The 18,722-nt window shown below is 40.4% G+C and overlaps 1 protein-coding gene across 4 annotated transcripts in view; it reads left to right on the top strand.

Annotated features, from left to right (window-relative positions):
• The window catches only part of LOC124778022 (E3 ubiquitin-protein ligase CBL-B-B), a 184,124-nt gene that overhangs the window by 133,508 nt on the left and 31,894 nt on the right, over positions 1–18,722 (top strand). For 3 of the 4 annotated variants that reach the window (XM_047253601.1, XM_047253602.1, XM_047253600.1), the window contains exons 10-11: positions 1,489–1,569; positions 5,885–6,196. In XM_047253601.1, the coding sequence (XP_047109557.1) occupies positions 1,489–1,569; positions 5,885–6,196 (393 nt within the window). The remainder of the gene's footprint in view (positions 1–1,488; positions 1,570–5,884; positions 6,197–18,722) is intronic. The other variant, XM_047253604.1, reaches the window with a different exon arrangement.

Genomic DNA, 18,722 nt, shown 5'->3' with positions numbered 1-18,722 from the left:
ACACACTGGAAAATTATAATATTACATTCTGCAAATGGGAACTTCATTGAGAATTATTTGACTATAGTGGGGACTTTTGCCCGTGCCTCCATCTTCAAATAGTAAACAGTCATATTCAGCTACTGAAATTGCATTATTGATTGTTTCCCCAGGGATTTTCTGTCCTAATGTCTAGCAAATGTCACAATGAGTTGCTACACTTTGCCAAATAAGGAAGTTCACCACATAGTAGTACTAATCTATCATATGGCCTTTGCAATTTCACTAAGTCAGTTAAGATGAATGCAAGAGGATTCCTCAACATTGATGCCAGTTCCTTTCCCCTATTCTTCTCCAGCTGATGTAGCACTGTATCTACAATGTGCTGATATCAGTAAGACATGAAACACGAATCTCATTTTGTTCACATGGCTTTTGTTTCATAATTGTATATGGCTGCTGGTTTGGAACAAAGCAGATACCAGAGTCCACGATCAAGGCAAGAGGTTACCTTAGATTTGTAGAGATATTTTGCACAGCACAAATGTTGTAACAGCTACTAGAGCCTTACCAGTTTAACAGTTGTTAAAGAAAATCACATCATAGGGCACATCACATTCTTCAGCACTTGCGTTATTAAACATTGCTATCCTTAGTGGTTATACAACAAGCTTCATAAACATTAACAAAAATGTTATCCCAATGTGGGAACTGTTGAAAACATTATCAATTTCATTGTGAATCTGCATAGTTTATTACAGGTTCTATTTATTTCACATGGAAATATCATTCGATACTGTCTCTTTTATGTGTACTTCTCATTATTACAGAAGACTTTCTTGGAACTGTTCCACTTTCAGTGCCATTCTTCTTATTCAAAGATAGTGAAACATACACATACGTTTACAGAGTGAATGTTTCTCAAAATAAAATAAATAGATTTGTATTTATTATTAATTGAGATGACTAAAGGCATTATGTATTTAATTTCTGAGAGATCAAGCCAGACAAAAATTAAGTACAAATATTCAAAAGCTCAAGGTTTAACATTTTAACTCATTTATGAGAGTTTTCCATCCACATTAAGACAAAACTTAAATTTCTTTCCAATGAATAATCCCCTGAAGAATTTCCAGCACTAAAATTGTTTCCCTTGTTCAACACTAAACTAGACAATTGTTAAAGAAAATTGTTAAAGAAAAACACTCATAGGGACATCATATGATTGACAAGCAGAAATATTTGACATGGCAATAGTTTAATAAAGGAAATCTCTTGCAGGATTTGAAACACAAATTCATCTTATCAGAGAATAAAGCTACTACTGGTTTTGTATTATTTTATGGTAGTCATGAATTTGTGAGTAATGAATCCTTAAAAGTACATTAAAATGTGTTATCATTTAGGATAGATATGTGTGTGTGTGTGTGTGTTTTAATTGTTTACTTCTTGGTCCTTTTCATAACTGTCAGCCTGTTAACAATTTCTCTTGTATGCTTTCAATGCCAGTTGAAGAAACACCTGAGCCCGCAAATCACTATATGGTTTCATTCCCACCAAGGGATGATGAGGTGGTTGATTCCTTATTAGGTAAGAGGCTTTGAGCAATGAATATTTATAAGAATAATATGTATTAGCACATACCAACAAATTAGTTGTTTGCAAAGACAACTGGCAGCTTTCATGCTTCTCCAGAATAGGGAAAGTAACTTCCAAAATAAAATGTAACCACAAAAGTTGCCTGCAATATTTGAAGATGATTCTCAATCTCCAGGTAAAAAATCGTTGTCTTGAGACTGCCTTCATTTAGCCACTAGGTTGAACTACAGGTATTGGAAATTGAAAAGTGAAATCTCAAATCAGCTGTGTATGGATATGTTTCATATATCACATGAACCTATTGGTTTATCCATGACTACCTATGCATACTATGAAAGTTAATGTAACCTGTAGTATTTGGTTGATGGTACAGACCAATAAATGACATCAACACAATGTTGCTAAGCAACACTTATAAAAGTATTTATATGTAAAAATAATAGTCTTTTGTTTATTATTGTATGCTCGGTTATTATTCCTTCTCTAATGATAAATTCTCTGAATTTTATTTTTATTATGGATAAAAAGTTACCTTGGAATAAAAAGTTACTGTGGATGGCATAAAAGTTGGCCTAAAAGGCTTGGCTTTTATCCCAAGATAGCATAAAAGTTACCTTGGAATAAGAAGTTGCTTTGGATGACATTAAATCGGGCCTGGAATATCACATATCCACAACCTAACCCATCCCCTATATTGCTGTGATCAAACACAAAAAAGTTAGGCAACTATTCTACAAAATACTTAGGCCTCCTCACTGAGTTTGAAGCAATGAATTTTTGTGAAATGATTTTCAGCTGATGTGTCAGGAGTCTGGGAACACATTTGGAATTTTTAAGTAGGGATAATTTTGAAGCTAACATCATATTGGTAAAGACAAACCATTTAAAAATGCTGATTTTATTGATTGGTTGAAAGATGTAGAATTAAAATAACTCCATTCAGAACATTTGTTAAATTCACAAACACATTGACTGCTCAATACTGACCTTCAGGAGCTGTAGCTCCCTATACAGAAAATAGAAACACACAATAACAAGCTTGTTGGTATGGCCATTTTCCACAGAAAAAATACAAATTCTCATTTTAGTTTATAAATCGAATGAATAAAACACAGTACTAGCTTCAGGGGGAAGGATAAAATAGTTGGGACAGGCTCCTTCTCATAGTTCCCCCACTATCTTCTCTTTTTTCCCTGAAACAGGGAACACTAGTCTTCAAAACTAAGAACACTGTTCCCAGAATGAGATTTTCACTCTGCAGCGGAGTGTGCGCTGATATGAAATTTCCTGGCAGATTAAAACTGTGTGCCCGACCGAGACTCGAACTCGGGACATTTGCCTTTCGCGGGCAAGTGCTCTACCAGCTGAGCTACCGAAGCACGACTCACGCCCGGTACTCACAGCTTTACTTCTGCCAGTACCTCGTCACCTACCTTCCAAACTTTACAGAAGCTCTCCTGCGAACCTTGCAGAACTAGCACTCCTGAAAGAAAGGATATTGCGGAGACATGGCTTAGCCACAGCCTGGGGGATGTTTCCAGAATGAGATTTTCACTCTGCAGCGGAGTGTGCGCTGATATGAAACTTCCTGGCAGAGCACTTGCCCGTGAAAGGCAAAGGTCCCGAGTTCGAGTCTCGGTCGGGCACACAGTTTTAATCTGCCAGGAAGTTTCATATCAGCGCACACTCCGCTGCAGAGTGAAAATCTCATTCTGGAAACATCCCCCAGGCTGTGGCTAAGCCATGTCTCCACAATATCCTTTCTTTCAGGAGTGCTAGTTCTGCAAGGTTCGCAGGAGAGCTTCTGTAAAGTTTGGAAGGTAGGAGACGAGGTACTGGCAGAAGTAAAGCTGTGAGTACCGGGCGTGAGTCGTGCTTTGGTAGCTCAGCTGGTAGAGCACTTGCCCGCGAAAGGCAAAGGTCCCGAGTTCGAGTCTCGGTCGGGCACACAGTTTTAATCTGCCAGGAAGTTTCATATCAGCGCACACTCCGCTGCAGAGTGAAAATCTCATTCTGGAAACATCCCCCAGGCTGTGGCTAAGCCATGTCTCCGCAATATCCTTTCTTTCAGGAGTGCTAGTTCTGCAAGGTTCGCAGGAGAGCTTCTGTAAAGTTTGGAAGGTAGGAGACGAGGTACTGGCAGAAGTAAAGCTGTGAGTACCGGGCGTGAGTCGTGCTTCGGTAGCTCAGTTGGTAGAGCACTTGCCCGCGAAAGGCAAAGGTCCCGAGTTCGAGTCTCGGTTAAGAACACTGTTTTTATGTACATGTGTTTATATAGCTGTACTGCAATTTCGACTTGTTTATTTTAAATATTTCTTTTGTTTAGGACTGTTCTTGTTCACCATTCACTGTGGAATGGCTCAGAAAAACTTTTTGAAATATAGTGGTGTAATTAAAATATTTGATTGTTACTACAAATTGGGAGACCAAAAGGATTCAGAGTCACTAAACTGACTACAATGCAGATTTGTAACTGAAGAGCAGGATTTAGTCAATATTATGTTTGACATTTAGTTTAAATCTTTGTGATCTTCTTCATTTTACATGTTTCCATAATTCACCATGCATATGCTGACAGTGTTCCATCGAAAATAAAGCAATTAAACATAACAGCTAATGCTGTATTTTAGATCACACAAATCAGCTAAGTGTAGCTACTGTGTTTTAGATCATAAAAAATGTATTAATTTTGTAATAAATGGAATCGTTCCACAAGTAATAGGATTGAGTTAGGCAGAATTCAGAAAGCTCTGTTTCATCCTGATCGACAAGGATGTCTCAGCAAAACTATAAATGAAAGTGTGCAATGCTTGTGTCTTACCAGGAATAACTTGATTCAGAAACATTGGCTCTGACAAAGCAAATCCTCATAAATCACAGTGTGTAAACAGAGCAATGGAGAGGAGGAAGCTGGGCATCAAATTCAGGCATAAGGTGAAGAACGAGGTCATCAAAGGAAACCAGAACAGGCTCCCTCTAAACAGTTATCAATCAGACTGAATTATCAACAGAGTGGCCACATAGCAAGGAAATCCCACAATAGATGACACTGTTATAAGTTGGCGCAGTGAAGACCCCGGAGACACAAAAGAAGTGTTGTATGACCCCTAAAGAAATATAGTGATGATTTCAAGAAGTTTGTTGGTGTATGATGGCACTTAGTGCACAGAACAGTTGGAGTGGAAGGAAACAGATGAAGCTTGCTTTGAGGAGCCATTTTATAAGGAGTGTTCAAATGAAAAGTTGCTTAACATTGTAACATCCAAACTGGTTGAAATTTGCATTTGCCAGTTTGGGATAGCATAGTGAGACACCCAGGGACACAAATATAGTGTTGTCACTTCCCCTTAAGAAATTCAAATCTGTGTCCTCAGCAGGCAAGGTGATGCTCTCCATCTGTTTCAATGTCCAAGGTCCAATACTCACTGAATTCTTCAGGCATGGAAAATCCATTACCACTGACATTAACTTTGAGACACACTGTAGCCTATGTAAGTCCATAAACAGCACACAACCAGGGCTGCTTGCAGAGGAGGTGATACCACTTCAAGCAAAGTCTGAGGGGCAAGTTCAAGTGGGAACAGCCTGAGCATCTGTCCTAAAGTCTGGACATATCTGCCTCTGATTTTCATGTGTCTGCTGGTGGTCCGCAAAAAAGACATACCAAAGGGAGGAGCTTCAACTCGGACAACGAATTGGACACAGTTGAGGAATGGCTCCTGTCACAGCCACGGGAATTGTGGGAACAGGATATCCTTCTGCACATGAAACAGTGGGATAGTTGTGCTCAGGCCTCTGGTGATTCAAAATATAAAGACTTCAATTTTACCCACAGTGTTCTTTTGTACCTTTTCTTTTGAACACCCCTCATATAATGTTTCAAGAAGAATGGATAAGTGTAGCATGATGCTTGTATTTACTCTGGTTGTGTGTTGTCACCAAAATATTTCTGCTGTGTAGTTCATCTGCCCTGGATCTGTTGACTGGTGGCAGGCAAATTAAAAAGTTACCATACTTTATTGTGTGTTCTCATATGATGTGTCATCTTGTTAATATATAATGAAAACGATGCTGTTATTTTCTTCTTACATATTCAATTTTCATTAATGAAAATTCTGTAGATGATATTATGGGGTCTTTCATAGTAAATACAATATCCTCACTTGATAGTGTGAAGCCATTGAATGACTGATTACTATAATGAAATGTACAGAATGTAAACTTCTTGATAATGGTAAGAAATCTGTTTATACACCACTGCTTTAAAGATGAATTTGTTATCAGAAATAGTATTTTGTCATTTCAGGTGCTACAGACAGACGATATGATATTCTGCAGCCAGTTCCTACTCCAGGATGCAGTGGTGTGGTCAAGGGAGCAAAAGCAGTTCTTGCATCTACTTCCAGCACTGACTCCACCACATCTACTTCTCCTGTGTCATGTTCTGTAGTTACCCCCACTGCCAGTGTGGCACAAAGTCAGTCATCTGCTACAACACCACATGAAACAACTGTGCTACATCGACAACAGAGTGCTGGCAGCACACATTCTGCGCACTATGCAGAGCTTACTGAAGCTACAGAAGAACCTAGTTATGAGAACACTGTTATTACTCCAGGTCAGTATCAGAAACTTACGAAATTAGAATATTTTAGTGTAAGAACGGACACTACCTTAGCATGGCCAACAGAATCTGCTGAGATAACAACAAAACAAAAGCACCAGGTGACCTTCTGGATTTAATCACTATATTTGTGGACTGTGAGTTTACAGCATGACTTGCTTCGATAGTGAAAACTCTAGACAAATAAAATAGAATGAATTTAACTTCATGGAGGTTTTGCACATTTATTCAGGTGTGCATGGGCTAGTCCCCAAGTGCTGTCATCAGTTTTTCTTAGAAACATACATGATGTTACTTAATGTGTGGGAAATCTTTGGGGAATGGATAGAGGACTTAAAAAGAAGCTAAAAAGGTCATATATGCATATGGTCACTTCTTCCCTTAGTTACAGACACTATTTTTTTGGTAAATATTTGCTTAATTTCTGTCTTTATGTCCTCAAATTTCGAGCTTGGTTCTACAGGTCTTTTTTTCAAATATTTGTTTTGGGAAGTATTAGTAAAGCTTTCTTATGTTTTCTCAGTTGCCATGGTACTAGTAAATAAACAAAATATTTTAGTATTAAGAACACAATCAGTAGTGGAAGCTTACTCTGCAGTTCTTTTTGATCTAGTGTTTAGTTTGCACTGAAACTTCTTCCCCACCAGGAATCAAGTAGGCTATTTCCACCATGGAACAAATATGCATTAGCAACATGTTATGTTTGATTTATGGTCACGGGCATGACACCTGTTTGACCATATTCATATTGGACTAGTGTGTACTGCACATTTATGGCTAAAATGTATTCTAAACAGCACACAGTGTACATGCGCTTAATGTGTGGATATTCAAATTGCAATGTGTCTCAAGTCAAATGTTTGTATACTGACAGATTTCCCAGCAGACATTTGCTGAACATTAGGGGCTTTCAATAAATACATGAACATATTGTAGAGACAGGCTTTTCTGAGAAAATGTCAGTTTATTGTGGAAGACCAAACAGTCTTAGAATGTCTGATTTAGAAGATCAAATACTTCATCATATTAACGACAATAATGGCAGCAGTACCAGAGAAATGGCAGAAACCTGAGGTTGTGATTCATGTGACGGTGTGGAAAGTGTTGCCAGAGCAACTCCTTTATTCACACCATCTTCAGACAGTACATGATTGTATTGCAATAGATTTTCAACCCAGAAAAGCTTTTTACACTTGGTTACTGAGGATGTATGCTCAGGATCAAGACTTCCTGTCTGCTATACTTTTCACTGATGAAGCAAAGTTTACCAGGAATACAATGCAGAATTTTCACACTGTGCATGTATAGACAGGTGAGAGTTGTTTTACTGTTTTGGATACAATACATCAACAACAGTGTAGCATTAATGTAAGGGCTGGTATAATTGGTCACAGATTAATTGGACCTTTCATTTTACATGCAACACTGACTGGAGCATCATACAGTGAATTTTCAATTATTTAATTGCATAGATAAAAAAAACCAAGCGTTGGCATAACACACATGTAAAAGACGGTTGTAAGTGGCAACCTTTCGGAACAAGTGGCTCCTTCTTCAGGCAGAAGGGCTGAAGGAGAAGGCAGAAGGGTGAAGGAAATGGATTGGAGACATCTAGGAAAGGGGGTAGATTGTGGGAAAGTCACCCAGAGCCACGGGTGAGGCAATACCTACCGTATGGGATGAGAAGGAAAGACTGGTTTATGGTAAGTCTCACATTACCCGCAATTCTACCCCCTCTCCAGTCCTTTTCCTTCACTCCTCTTCCTTCCCCTTCAACCGTTCTACCTTAAGAAGGTGCCACTCACTCTGAAAGCTTGCCAGTTACAACCATCTTTTATGTGTATGTTCTGCCGCTACTTGGTGAATAGATTTTTTATCTATCCTACTAAATAATTTTGTCAATAATTGATTGTTTATGTAGTGAATTTTTAATGGAATAGTTAAATTATTTGCTGGAAGATGTTCCACAACACTTACATCAGAACATGTGTCGGATTCATGATGAGATACTACCTCATTTTGCTCTTGAAGCAAGAATTTTAAATCAGTGTTTACAAAATAAATGATAAGTCATGTGGCAGTAGCATCTTGGCATACCAGATCTCCCAATCTCATTCCACTGGAATTTTATTTTTGAGGTCATTTAAAGGACATAGTGTATTCAAGGCTAATTGCAAATGTCGAAATTCTTTGCCAGCATTTTCAAGAATGATTTTAGAAGGTACAGCAGTCGCTTGGAATGTGGGAGCAAGTAAGACAATCCATGATGTAGCATTTAGAAGCTTGTGTTAAGGCTGATGGTAGACATTTTGAGCATTTCATTTAGCCATCAGGAGATAATATTGACAATGAAAAAAAAAAAAAAGAAACATCTGTAGAAACAAACTGGACATTTGAAAACCAAAAGTCAGAAATGCAAAAAGTGTAGTGATTTTAAAGTTAAGTTATTGCAGATTAGCATCTGGAGCATTATATTGGGATTTGGGAGTTCCTGGTCTTTCATCTTTTTAGTGGTTTCAGAGACCAGAAAATAAATATTTGTTGGTTCAGATGCATCAGGAAAGTTACTACTACAGGAATGCATGTTGCATACAGAGAAATTTGTGACTGGATTGAGGATTTATTGGTAGGGAGGATGCAGTATGTTAACATGGATGAAGGTCATTGACAGATTTAGAAGTAGCTTCAGGCATGTGGCAGAGATATAGATTCAGACCCTTACTGTTAATGTTGCATATTAATGACTTGTCAGACAATATTAATTGTAACCTCGGACATTTAGCAAATGATACAGTTACCTATAATGAAGTTTTACCTGAAAAAAGCTGCATCATTATCCTGTAAGATCTTGACAAGATTTCAGAATGCTTCAAAATTTGGCAACTTGATTTCACAAATGTGTGTTTTTCACAAAACAAAAAACCATAGTGCCCTGACTACAATATCAATGAGTCATAGCTGGAATCAGTGCATTCATCCAAAGACATGTGTGTAACAATTTTTTATTTTTTTATTTTTATTTATTTCAGTCCTCCCAATCCTACATATATAGAAAATATACAAGGATATTGGACATGGTTAAGTCTTTGCAAGATAAAATACAGTTTGTATTGCATACTTAAAGACTAGATATTTAAGTAATTTAGCAAAGAATCATACATACAAGAAACATTAGAGACAACATACAAAGTAGAATATTCATAATGCATCTTTATTTTTGTTGTTTGGTTTTTAGGTACTGTAATGATCAGTTAAATATGCCTTTAGTTCAGCCTTAAAACTACTGAGTTTGCTTACTGATTTAATATGGCTAGGCAGATTATTGTTAATTTTTATCCCAATATGGGAGGGTGCCTTTTGGCACAATGATGTTCTCACCTTTTTCACATGAAGATCAGATTTTTGTCTTGTATTGTATGCATGTATATCTTCATTTTTTAAATAAGATATCTGGGTGTCTATCAATATATTGTTTTATGAAAACTGATGTTTTGTAGACAAAAATACAAGGAAGAGGAAGAACTGACAATTTTTTGAGTATGGGTGTGCATCATTTCCTATTGTTTAGCCCTACAATAATTCTTAATATTCTCTTTTGCATCCTGAAAACTTAGATATTTGTTGTTACATTGTCCCAGAAGATTATGCCATATTTAATTACAGAATGCACATAGGAGCAGTATACATGTAACAGGCTGGTTTTGCTGCAACAAGTTTTTAAGATCTTTATTGTGTATCAGGTTTTGCTTAGTTTTCTTTGCACATATTCAATGTGTACCTCCTATTTTGTGCTGTTCTGAAGCCAGAGTCCCAGAAACTTTGTGCTGTCAACACTTTCAAGAACTCTGTCCCTTAGTTCTATTTGTATGTTTGGGTGGTGCCTTCCTTTTAGATTATAGAAGCTAAAGTGCTACTGTCTTTTCTTTGTTTAAAATTAGCTTGTTGTAGTTGAACCACTGTTCTACACTGTTCATTGTTTGGATAGTGGAGTCTTTTAGTTTATCTTCTGTTTTCCCACTAATAAGGAAGCTTGTATCGTCTGCAAATTGGAGGGTAGTTCGGTAATACCTGTTGTACATAAGATCATTGACATAGAGGAGAAACAGAATGGGTCCTAATACTGATCCTTGAGGGACACCATATTTCACATTTTCACATCCTGAATAGTATTAGCTGATTTTGTTATGGTCAGTATATTGCACTACAACCACCTGTTTGCGACCACATAGGTATGTCCTGAGCCACTCATTGGATACACCTCGAATTCCTAATTGGTCAAGCTTCTGGAGTAGGGCATTATGCTCAATGACTCCGAAAGCTGTGGATAAATCAAGACATATGCCCTCTACAAACTCACTCGCATCCAGTTTAGCATAGATTTCATTAAGAAATTCAAATAGCGCACTCTCAGTTGAATAACCTTTCCTGAAAGAGAGATTTTTATGTTTATTTAGGAAATCAGACAATCTCTTATCATCATCATCATCATCATCATCATCATCATTTAAGACTGATTATGCCTTTCAGCGTTCAGTCTGGAGCATAGCCCCCCTTATAAAATTCCTCCATGATCCCCTATTCAGTGCTAACATTTGTGCCTCTTCTGATGTTAAACCTATTACTTCAAAATCATTCTTAACCGAATCCAGGTACCTTCTCCTTGGTCTGCCCCGACTCCTCCTACCCTCTACTGCTGAACCCATGAGTCTCTTGGGTAACCTTGCTTCTCCCATGCGTGTAACATGACCCCACCATCTAAGCCTGTTCGCCCTGACTGCTACATCTATAGAGTTCATTCCCAGTTTTTCTTTGATTTCCTCATTGTGGACACCCCCCTGCCATTGTTCCCATCTACTAGTACCTGCAATCATCCTAGCTACTTTCATATCCGTAACCTCAACCTTATTGATAAGGTAACCTGAATCCACCCAGCTTTCGCTCCCATACAACAAAGTTGGTCGAAAGATTGAACGGTGCACAGATAGCTTAGTCTTGGTACTGACTTCCTTCTTGCAGAAGAGAGTAGATCGTAGCTGAGCGCTCACTGCATTAGCCTTGCTACACCTCGCTTCCAGTTCTTTCACTATGTTGCCATCCTGTGAGAATATGCATCCTAAGTACTTGAAACCTTCCACCTGTTCTAACTTTGTTCCTCCTATTTGGCACTCAATCCGTTTATATTTCTTTCCCACTGACATTACTTTCGTTTTGGAGATGCTAATCTTCATACCATAGTCCTTACATTTCTGATCTAGCTCTGAAATATTACTCTGCAAACTTTCAATCGAATCTGCCATCACAACTAAGTCATCCGCATATGCAAGACTGCTTATTTTGTGTTCACATATCTTAATCTCACCCAGCCAGTCTATTGTTTTCAACATATGATCCATAAATAATATGAACAACAGTGGAGACAGGTTGCAGCCTTGTCTTACCCCTGAAACTACTCTGAACCATGAACTCAGTTTACCGTCAACTCTAACTGCTGCCTGACTATCCATGTAAAGACCTTTAATTGCTTGCAAAAGTTTGCCTCCTATTCCATAATCTCGTAGAACAGACAATAACTTCCTCCTAGGAACCCGGTCATATGCCTTTTCTAGATCTATAAAGCATAGATACAATTCCCTGTTCCACTCATAACACTTCTCCATTATTTGTCGTAAGCTAAAGATCTGGTCCTGACAACCTCTAAGAGGCCTAAACCCACACTGATTTTCATCCAATTGCTCCCCAACTAATACTCGCACTTTCCTTTCAACAATACCTGAGAAGATTTTACCCACAACGCTGATTAAAGAGATACCTCTGTAGTTGTTACAATCTTTTCTGTTTCCATGTTTAAAGATTGGTGTGATTACTGCTTTTGTCCAGTCTGATGGAACCTGTCCCGACTCCCAGGCCATTTCAATTATCCTGTGTAGCCATTTAAGACCTGACATTCCACTGTACTTGATGAGTTCCGACTTAATTTCATCCACCCCAGCTGCTTTATTGCACTGCAATCTATTGACCATTTTCTCCACTTCCTCAAACGTGATCCAATTTCCATCATCATTCCTATCCCATTCTATCTCGAAATCTGAAACATTACTGATCGTATTTTCACCTACATTGAGCAACTCTTCAATATATTCCCTCCATCTGCCCAAGGCATCCACAGGATTCACCAGCAGTTTTCCTGACCTGTCCAAAATACTTTTCATTTCCTTCTTACCTCCCTTTCGAAGACTGCTAATTACACTCCAGAATGGTTTTCCAGCAGCTTGACCCAACGTCTCCAACCTGTTTCCAAAGTCTTCCCAAGATTTCTTCTTGGATGCTGCAATTATCTGTTTGGCTTTGTTTCTTTCTTCAACATAACTTTCTCTGTCTACCTGAGTTCTAGTATGTAGCCATTTTTTATACGCCTTCTTTTTCCTTTTACAGGCTGCCTTGACTGTGTCATTCCACCAAGCTGTTTGCTTCCTCCTACTTTTACACACTACTGTTCCAAGACATTCTTTAGCCACCTCTAGTACTGTGTCCCTGTACCTTGTCCATTCCTTTTCCAATGACTGTAATTGACTACATTCAACTAACTGGTACCTTTCTGAGATCGCTGTTATGTACTTGTGCCTGATTTCCTTATCCTGAAGTTTCTCCACTCTTATCCTCCTACATATGGACCTGACCTCCTGCACTTTTGGCCTCACAATCCCAATTTCACTGCAGATTAAATAATGATCAGTGTCATCAAAGAATCCCCTGAATACACGTGTGTCCCTCACAGCCTTCCTGAATTCCTGATCTGTTATTATATAGTCAATGACAGATCTGGTTCTCCTGCTTTCCCAAGTATACCGGTGAATGTTCTTATGTTTAAAAAAGGAGTTTGTGATTACTAAGCCCATACTGGCACAGAAATCCAAGAGTTGCTGCCCGTTCCTGTTGGCCTCCATATCCTCTCCAAATTTACCCATAACCTTTTCGTACCCTTCTGTTCGATTTCCAATCCTGGCGTTAAAATCACCCATGAGCAGAACACTGTCCTTGTCCTTTACTCTAACAACTACATCACTGAGTGCCTCATAAAAACTATCCATCTTATCTTGATCAGTCCCTTCACAATGCGAATATACTGACACAATCCTAATTTTCTTGCTAGACACTGTCAAATCTATCCACATCAGTCGTTCGTTTACATACCTTATTGCAACTACGCTGGGTTCCATTTCTTTCCTGATGTAAAGCCCTACACCCCATTGTGCTATTCCTGCTTTGACTCCTGACAAGTAGACCTTGTATTCTCCCACTTCTTCTTCTTTCTCACCCCTTACCCGAATGTCACTAACAGCTAAAACGTCCAGCTCCATCTTACTTGCAGCCCCTGCCAGCTCTACCTTCTTCCAAGAGTAGCCCTCATTGATATTAATAGCTCCCCATCTCATTACCATTTGTTTGCCAAGTCGTATCTTAGGAGTCCCTGGTTTGTCAGTTAGAGGTGGGACTCCGTCACCTCCAAAGGTCCGAGGCCTTTTGCTCTGATTGTTGCCAGCATCATATTTAAAGTACCAGGGAAGCAGGTTGCTAGCCTTACTTGCCCCGAGTCCCATTGGGTTTTACCCCTAACGGCTGAGGGACTAACCGGTGGATTTAGTAGTCTTTGCCGTATGAGCACAAAGGTGACCACGACTCAGAATATGTCCGAGATGCCCAGCCTTATTCCAAAGTAACTGGTATCCCGACTGTCGGGACCACTTACTTGGCCACTCATACATTGCCCGTGGTTCATGAACTAGGACATGACTACAGGAACCCACACCATGAACCACAGAGACAATCTCTTAAAAAAAAAAAAAAAAAAAAATTCTAAAATTTTTGAAAATACAGGGCTATTGGTCTATAATTTGAAACACCTTCTGGATTTCCTTTTTTGAGCAGTGTTTCAGTTTTGCTATTTTTAAGCGTTAAGGAAGGTTCCTTATGCCAGTGAGATGTTGCACAAGTGTGTCAAGGGTTCAGCTAAGGCAAGACAGCATTTTTTAATAATCGCATCTGATATTCCATCAATTCCACATGGGTATCATCTTTTCGAGGTTTTTATAACTGAACAAATTTTTCAAAAACAAAGATGATGTGACTTACCATACGAAAGCGCTGGCAGGTCGATAGAAACACAAACAGACACATACATACACACAAAATTCAAGCTTTCGCAACAAACAGTTGCTTCATCAGGAAAGAGGGAAGGAGAGGGAAAGACAAAAGGATGTGGGTTTTAAGGGAGAGGGTAAGGAGTCATTCCAATCCCGGGAGCAGAAAGACTTACCTTAAGGTGGAATAAAATACTGGTATACACTCGCACTCACACACATATCCATCCCCACATACACATGTGTATGTGTGGATGGATATGTGTGTGAGTGCGAGTGTATACCATTCGAAACCGCTGGCAGGTTGATAGAAACACAAACAGACACATACATACACACAAAATTCAAGCTTTCGCAACTAACAGTTGCTTCATCAGGAAAGAGGGAAGGAGAGGGAAAGACGAAAGGATAAGGTGGAATAAAATACTGGTATACACTCGCACTCACACACATATCCATCCACACATACACATGTGTATGTGTGGATGGATATGTGTGTGATTGCGAGTGTATACCAGTATTTTTTTTCACCTTAAGGTAAGTCTTTCTGCTCCCGGGATTGGAATGACTCCTTACCCTCTCTCTTAAAACCCACATCCTTTCGTCTTTCCCTCTCCTTCCCTCTTTCCTGATGAAGCAACTGTTTGTTGCGAAAGCTTGAATTTTGTGTGTATGTATGTGTCTGTTTGTGTTTCTATCGACCTGCCAGCGCTTTTGTTCGGTAAGTCACCTCATCTTTGTTTTTATATATAATTTTTCCCCGTGGAATGTTTCTCTCTATTATATTGACATCATTAATTTGAATCCAACATTTACGTTTGTTATTGTCACTGTTGCATTTCGAAATCTTTTCTGTCATCTTATTTTCCTCTTTCTGTTTTTGCCAGTAGTTTCACTTTGTATTCACCTTCTCCTTTTTACCGTAATCTGCTATACTATTTTATCCCGCCTTTATATACTCAATAATACGTAACCCACTTCCAAACCATAACCAAATAAATTTTTTTGCCGCTTTCAGCACTACCGCCGCTATAATATCCACCGTTTCTAGTTCACAAACAGTTCCTTTCACCTTTTAAACAACCATTTCGGCCAGTTCCAATAACTTTCGCTTTATTTCCATTTCCGTTTTTCCCACATCACTTATAATTTTTAGCTGCTTCCCACAGGTTTTAACGTCATTATTTCTTCGTCTGACTATTGTTAGCCTCATTTTCATAATCTGCCACCACAAAACCACTCCTTTTAATATACTACACGCAGTGTTTTCAAAATTTTCGCGAATTTCTCCGTCCTTTAACGTGTTTTGGCGGCAACACAACCACCTAACCTTTATGCACATCGTTGTCTACCAACCCAAGTCCAACATAGCCCAGCTGTAACCAACACCCTTTCGCCTTTTTTCATCTCCAGTTACTTTCCAGTTCACCTTTATCTCTCCCCATATATTTTTATTTTCATTTTCATTTCACCTTATGTTACACTTTCCACCTTCTAATACCATGTCACCCTCACAACACCCCCACAACGACCCCATTAAGTTTTATTTACATTCCCTCCGCAAACATGCCTTCGCCCTAGCAAGATTACGCTCCCATATTCTATTTTCTCAGGCTTGTCTGACATTTGGCATTACCCCCAAAGGCCTCACACTTAAAGTTCCCATCTCTGGCTGCAACCCTTCCTTCCATCAGTCCCTATACCAGTTCCAAACTAAACAATCCATTGCCCTCACCCACCTAATCCTTCACCTACACATCAACTCAGCCAATGAACACACCCGTCAACTCCTATCCTTAATAAAAGTCCTTAATCTTTCCTCTCCCACATCCACACCGGCTGTTCAGAGCATCCTCCTACAGGCCAACCGTAAATTAGAACAGCATGCCACCCTCCACCTCAAAAAACTATCCAATCTCCTGGTTTCCCACCTCCGGAAAGGCAACTCACTCGCCCTTCACAACCTTTCCAGCAAACCTCAACCTCCTCTCATTGCACACAAACCCAGTCTCTCCCATCTACTCAATCTCCCACTTCCAGCTCCACTCCCTCCAAAACCTCAAAATTCCGATCAACACCATTTGGAACCACAACACCCTAATTCAGTAGTTGACCTTTCCTCCAAACCTCTCTCCCAATCCGAAACCTCTGTCCTATCCAAAGGCCTCACCTTCAGCCACACTCCCAGATTCAACCAAACAGCCCTCGTCAAAGATTTACTGTCCTACACTCGTACTCTCTGCTGGAAATATCACTTTGCCACGAAGAAAAATGATCCTAACCCTACTCCTAATGATCCAACTCCCCAAGACACCATCCAAATTGAACCCTGCCTGGAACAGTTCCGTCCTCCGTCACAGCGGGACCCACCTCCTCTTCCTCAAAATCACCCTCTCCAAACCTTCCAGGAATTTCTGACTTCCAGCCTAGCGTCTCAATCCTTCTTAAAAAACCTTAATCCTACACCCAACATCACCACTGCTGAAGCCCAGGCTATCCGTGATCTGAAGGCTGACCGATCCATCGTCATTCTTCCAGCGGACAAGGGTTCCACGACCGTGGTACTTGATCGTCGGGAGTATGTAGCTGAGGGACTGCGTCAGTTTTCAGACAACACCACATACAAAGTTTGCCAAGGTAACCCCATTCCCGATGTCCAGGCAGAGCTTCAAGGAATCCTCAGAACCTTAGGCCCCCTGCAAAACCTTTCACCTGACTCCATCAACCTCCTGACCCCACCGACACCCCACACCCCTACCTTCTACCTTCTTCCTAAAATCCACAAACCCAATCATCCCGGCCGCCCCATTGTAGCTGGTTACCAAGCCCCCACAGAACGTATCTCTGCCTACGTAGATCAACACCTTCAACCCATTACATGCAGTCTCCCATCCTTCATCAAAGACACCAACCACTTCCTTGAACGCCTGGAATCCTTACCCAATCTGTTACCCCCGGAAACCATCCTTGTAACCATTGATGCCACTTCCTTATACACAAATATTCCGCACGTCCAGGGCCTCGCTGCGATGGAGCATTTCCTTTCACGCCGATCACCTGCCACCCTACCTAAAACCTCTTTCCTCATTACCTTAGCCAGCTACATCCTGACCCACAACTTCTTCACTTTTGAAGGCCAGACATACCAACAATTAAAGGGTACCAGGATGGCCCCCTCGTACGCCAACCTATTCATGGGTCGCTTAGAGGAAGCCTTCTTGGTTACCCAGGTCTGCCAACTGAAAGTTTGGTACAGATTTGTTGATGACATCTTCATGATCTGGACTCACAGTGAAGAAGAAGTCCAGAATTTCCTCTCCAACCTCAACTCCTTTGGTTCCATCAGATTCACCTGGTCCCACTCCAAATCCCATGCCACTTTCCTTGACGTTGACCTCCACCTGTCCAATGGCCAACTTCACACGTCCGTCCACATCAAACCCACCAACAAGCAACAGTACCTGCATTATGACAGCTGCCACCAATTCCACATCAAACGGTCCCTTCCCTACAGCCTAGGTCTTCGTGGCAAACGAATCTGCTCCAGTCCGGAATCCCTGAATCATTACACCAACAACCTGACAACAGCTTTCGCATCCCGCAACTACCCTCCCGACCTGGTACAGAAGCAAATAACCAGAGCCACTTCCTCATCCCCTCAAACCCAGAATCCCCCACAGAAGAACCACAAAAATGCCCCACTTGTGACAGGATACTTTCCGGGACTGGACCAGACTCTGAATGTGGCTCTCCAGCAGGGATATGACTTCCTCAAATCCTGCCCTGAAATGAGATCCATCCTTCATGAAATCCTCCCCACTCCGCCAAGAGTGTCTTTCCGCCGTCCACCTAACCTTCGTAACCTGTTAGTTCATCCCTATGAAATCCCCAAACCACCTTCCCTACCCTCTGGCTCCTATCCTTGTAACCGACCCCGGTGCAAAACCTGTCCCATGCACTCTCCCACCATCACCTACTCCAGTCCTGTAACCCGGAAGGTGTACACGATCAAAGGCAGAGCCACGTGTGAAAGCACCCACGTGATTTACCAACTGACCTGCCTACACTGTGATGCATTCTATGTGGGAATGACCAGCAACAAACTGTCCATTCGCATGAATGGACACAGGCAGACAGTGTTTGTTGGTAATGAGGATCACCCTGTGGCTAAACATGCCATGGTGCACAGCCAGCACATCTTGGCACAGTGTTACACCGTCCGGGTTATCTGGATACTTCCCACCAACACCAACCTATCCGAACTCCGGAGATGGGAACTTGCCCTTCAGTATATCCTCTCTTCTCGTTATCCGCCAGGCCTCAATCTCCGCTAATTTCAAGTTGCCGCCACTCATACCTGACCTGTCTTTCAACAACTTCTT

The sequence above is a fragment of the Schistocerca piceifrons genome, chromosome 2 (genome assembly GCF_021461385.2).
Source record: "Schistocerca piceifrons isolate TAMUIC-IGC-003096 chromosome 2, iqSchPice1.1, whole genome shotgun sequence".
Lineage (NCBI taxonomy): Eukaryota > Metazoa > Arthropoda > Insecta > Orthoptera > Acrididae > Schistocerca > Schistocerca piceifrons.
This window is presented reverse-complemented; position numbering and strand designations above follow the sequence as displayed.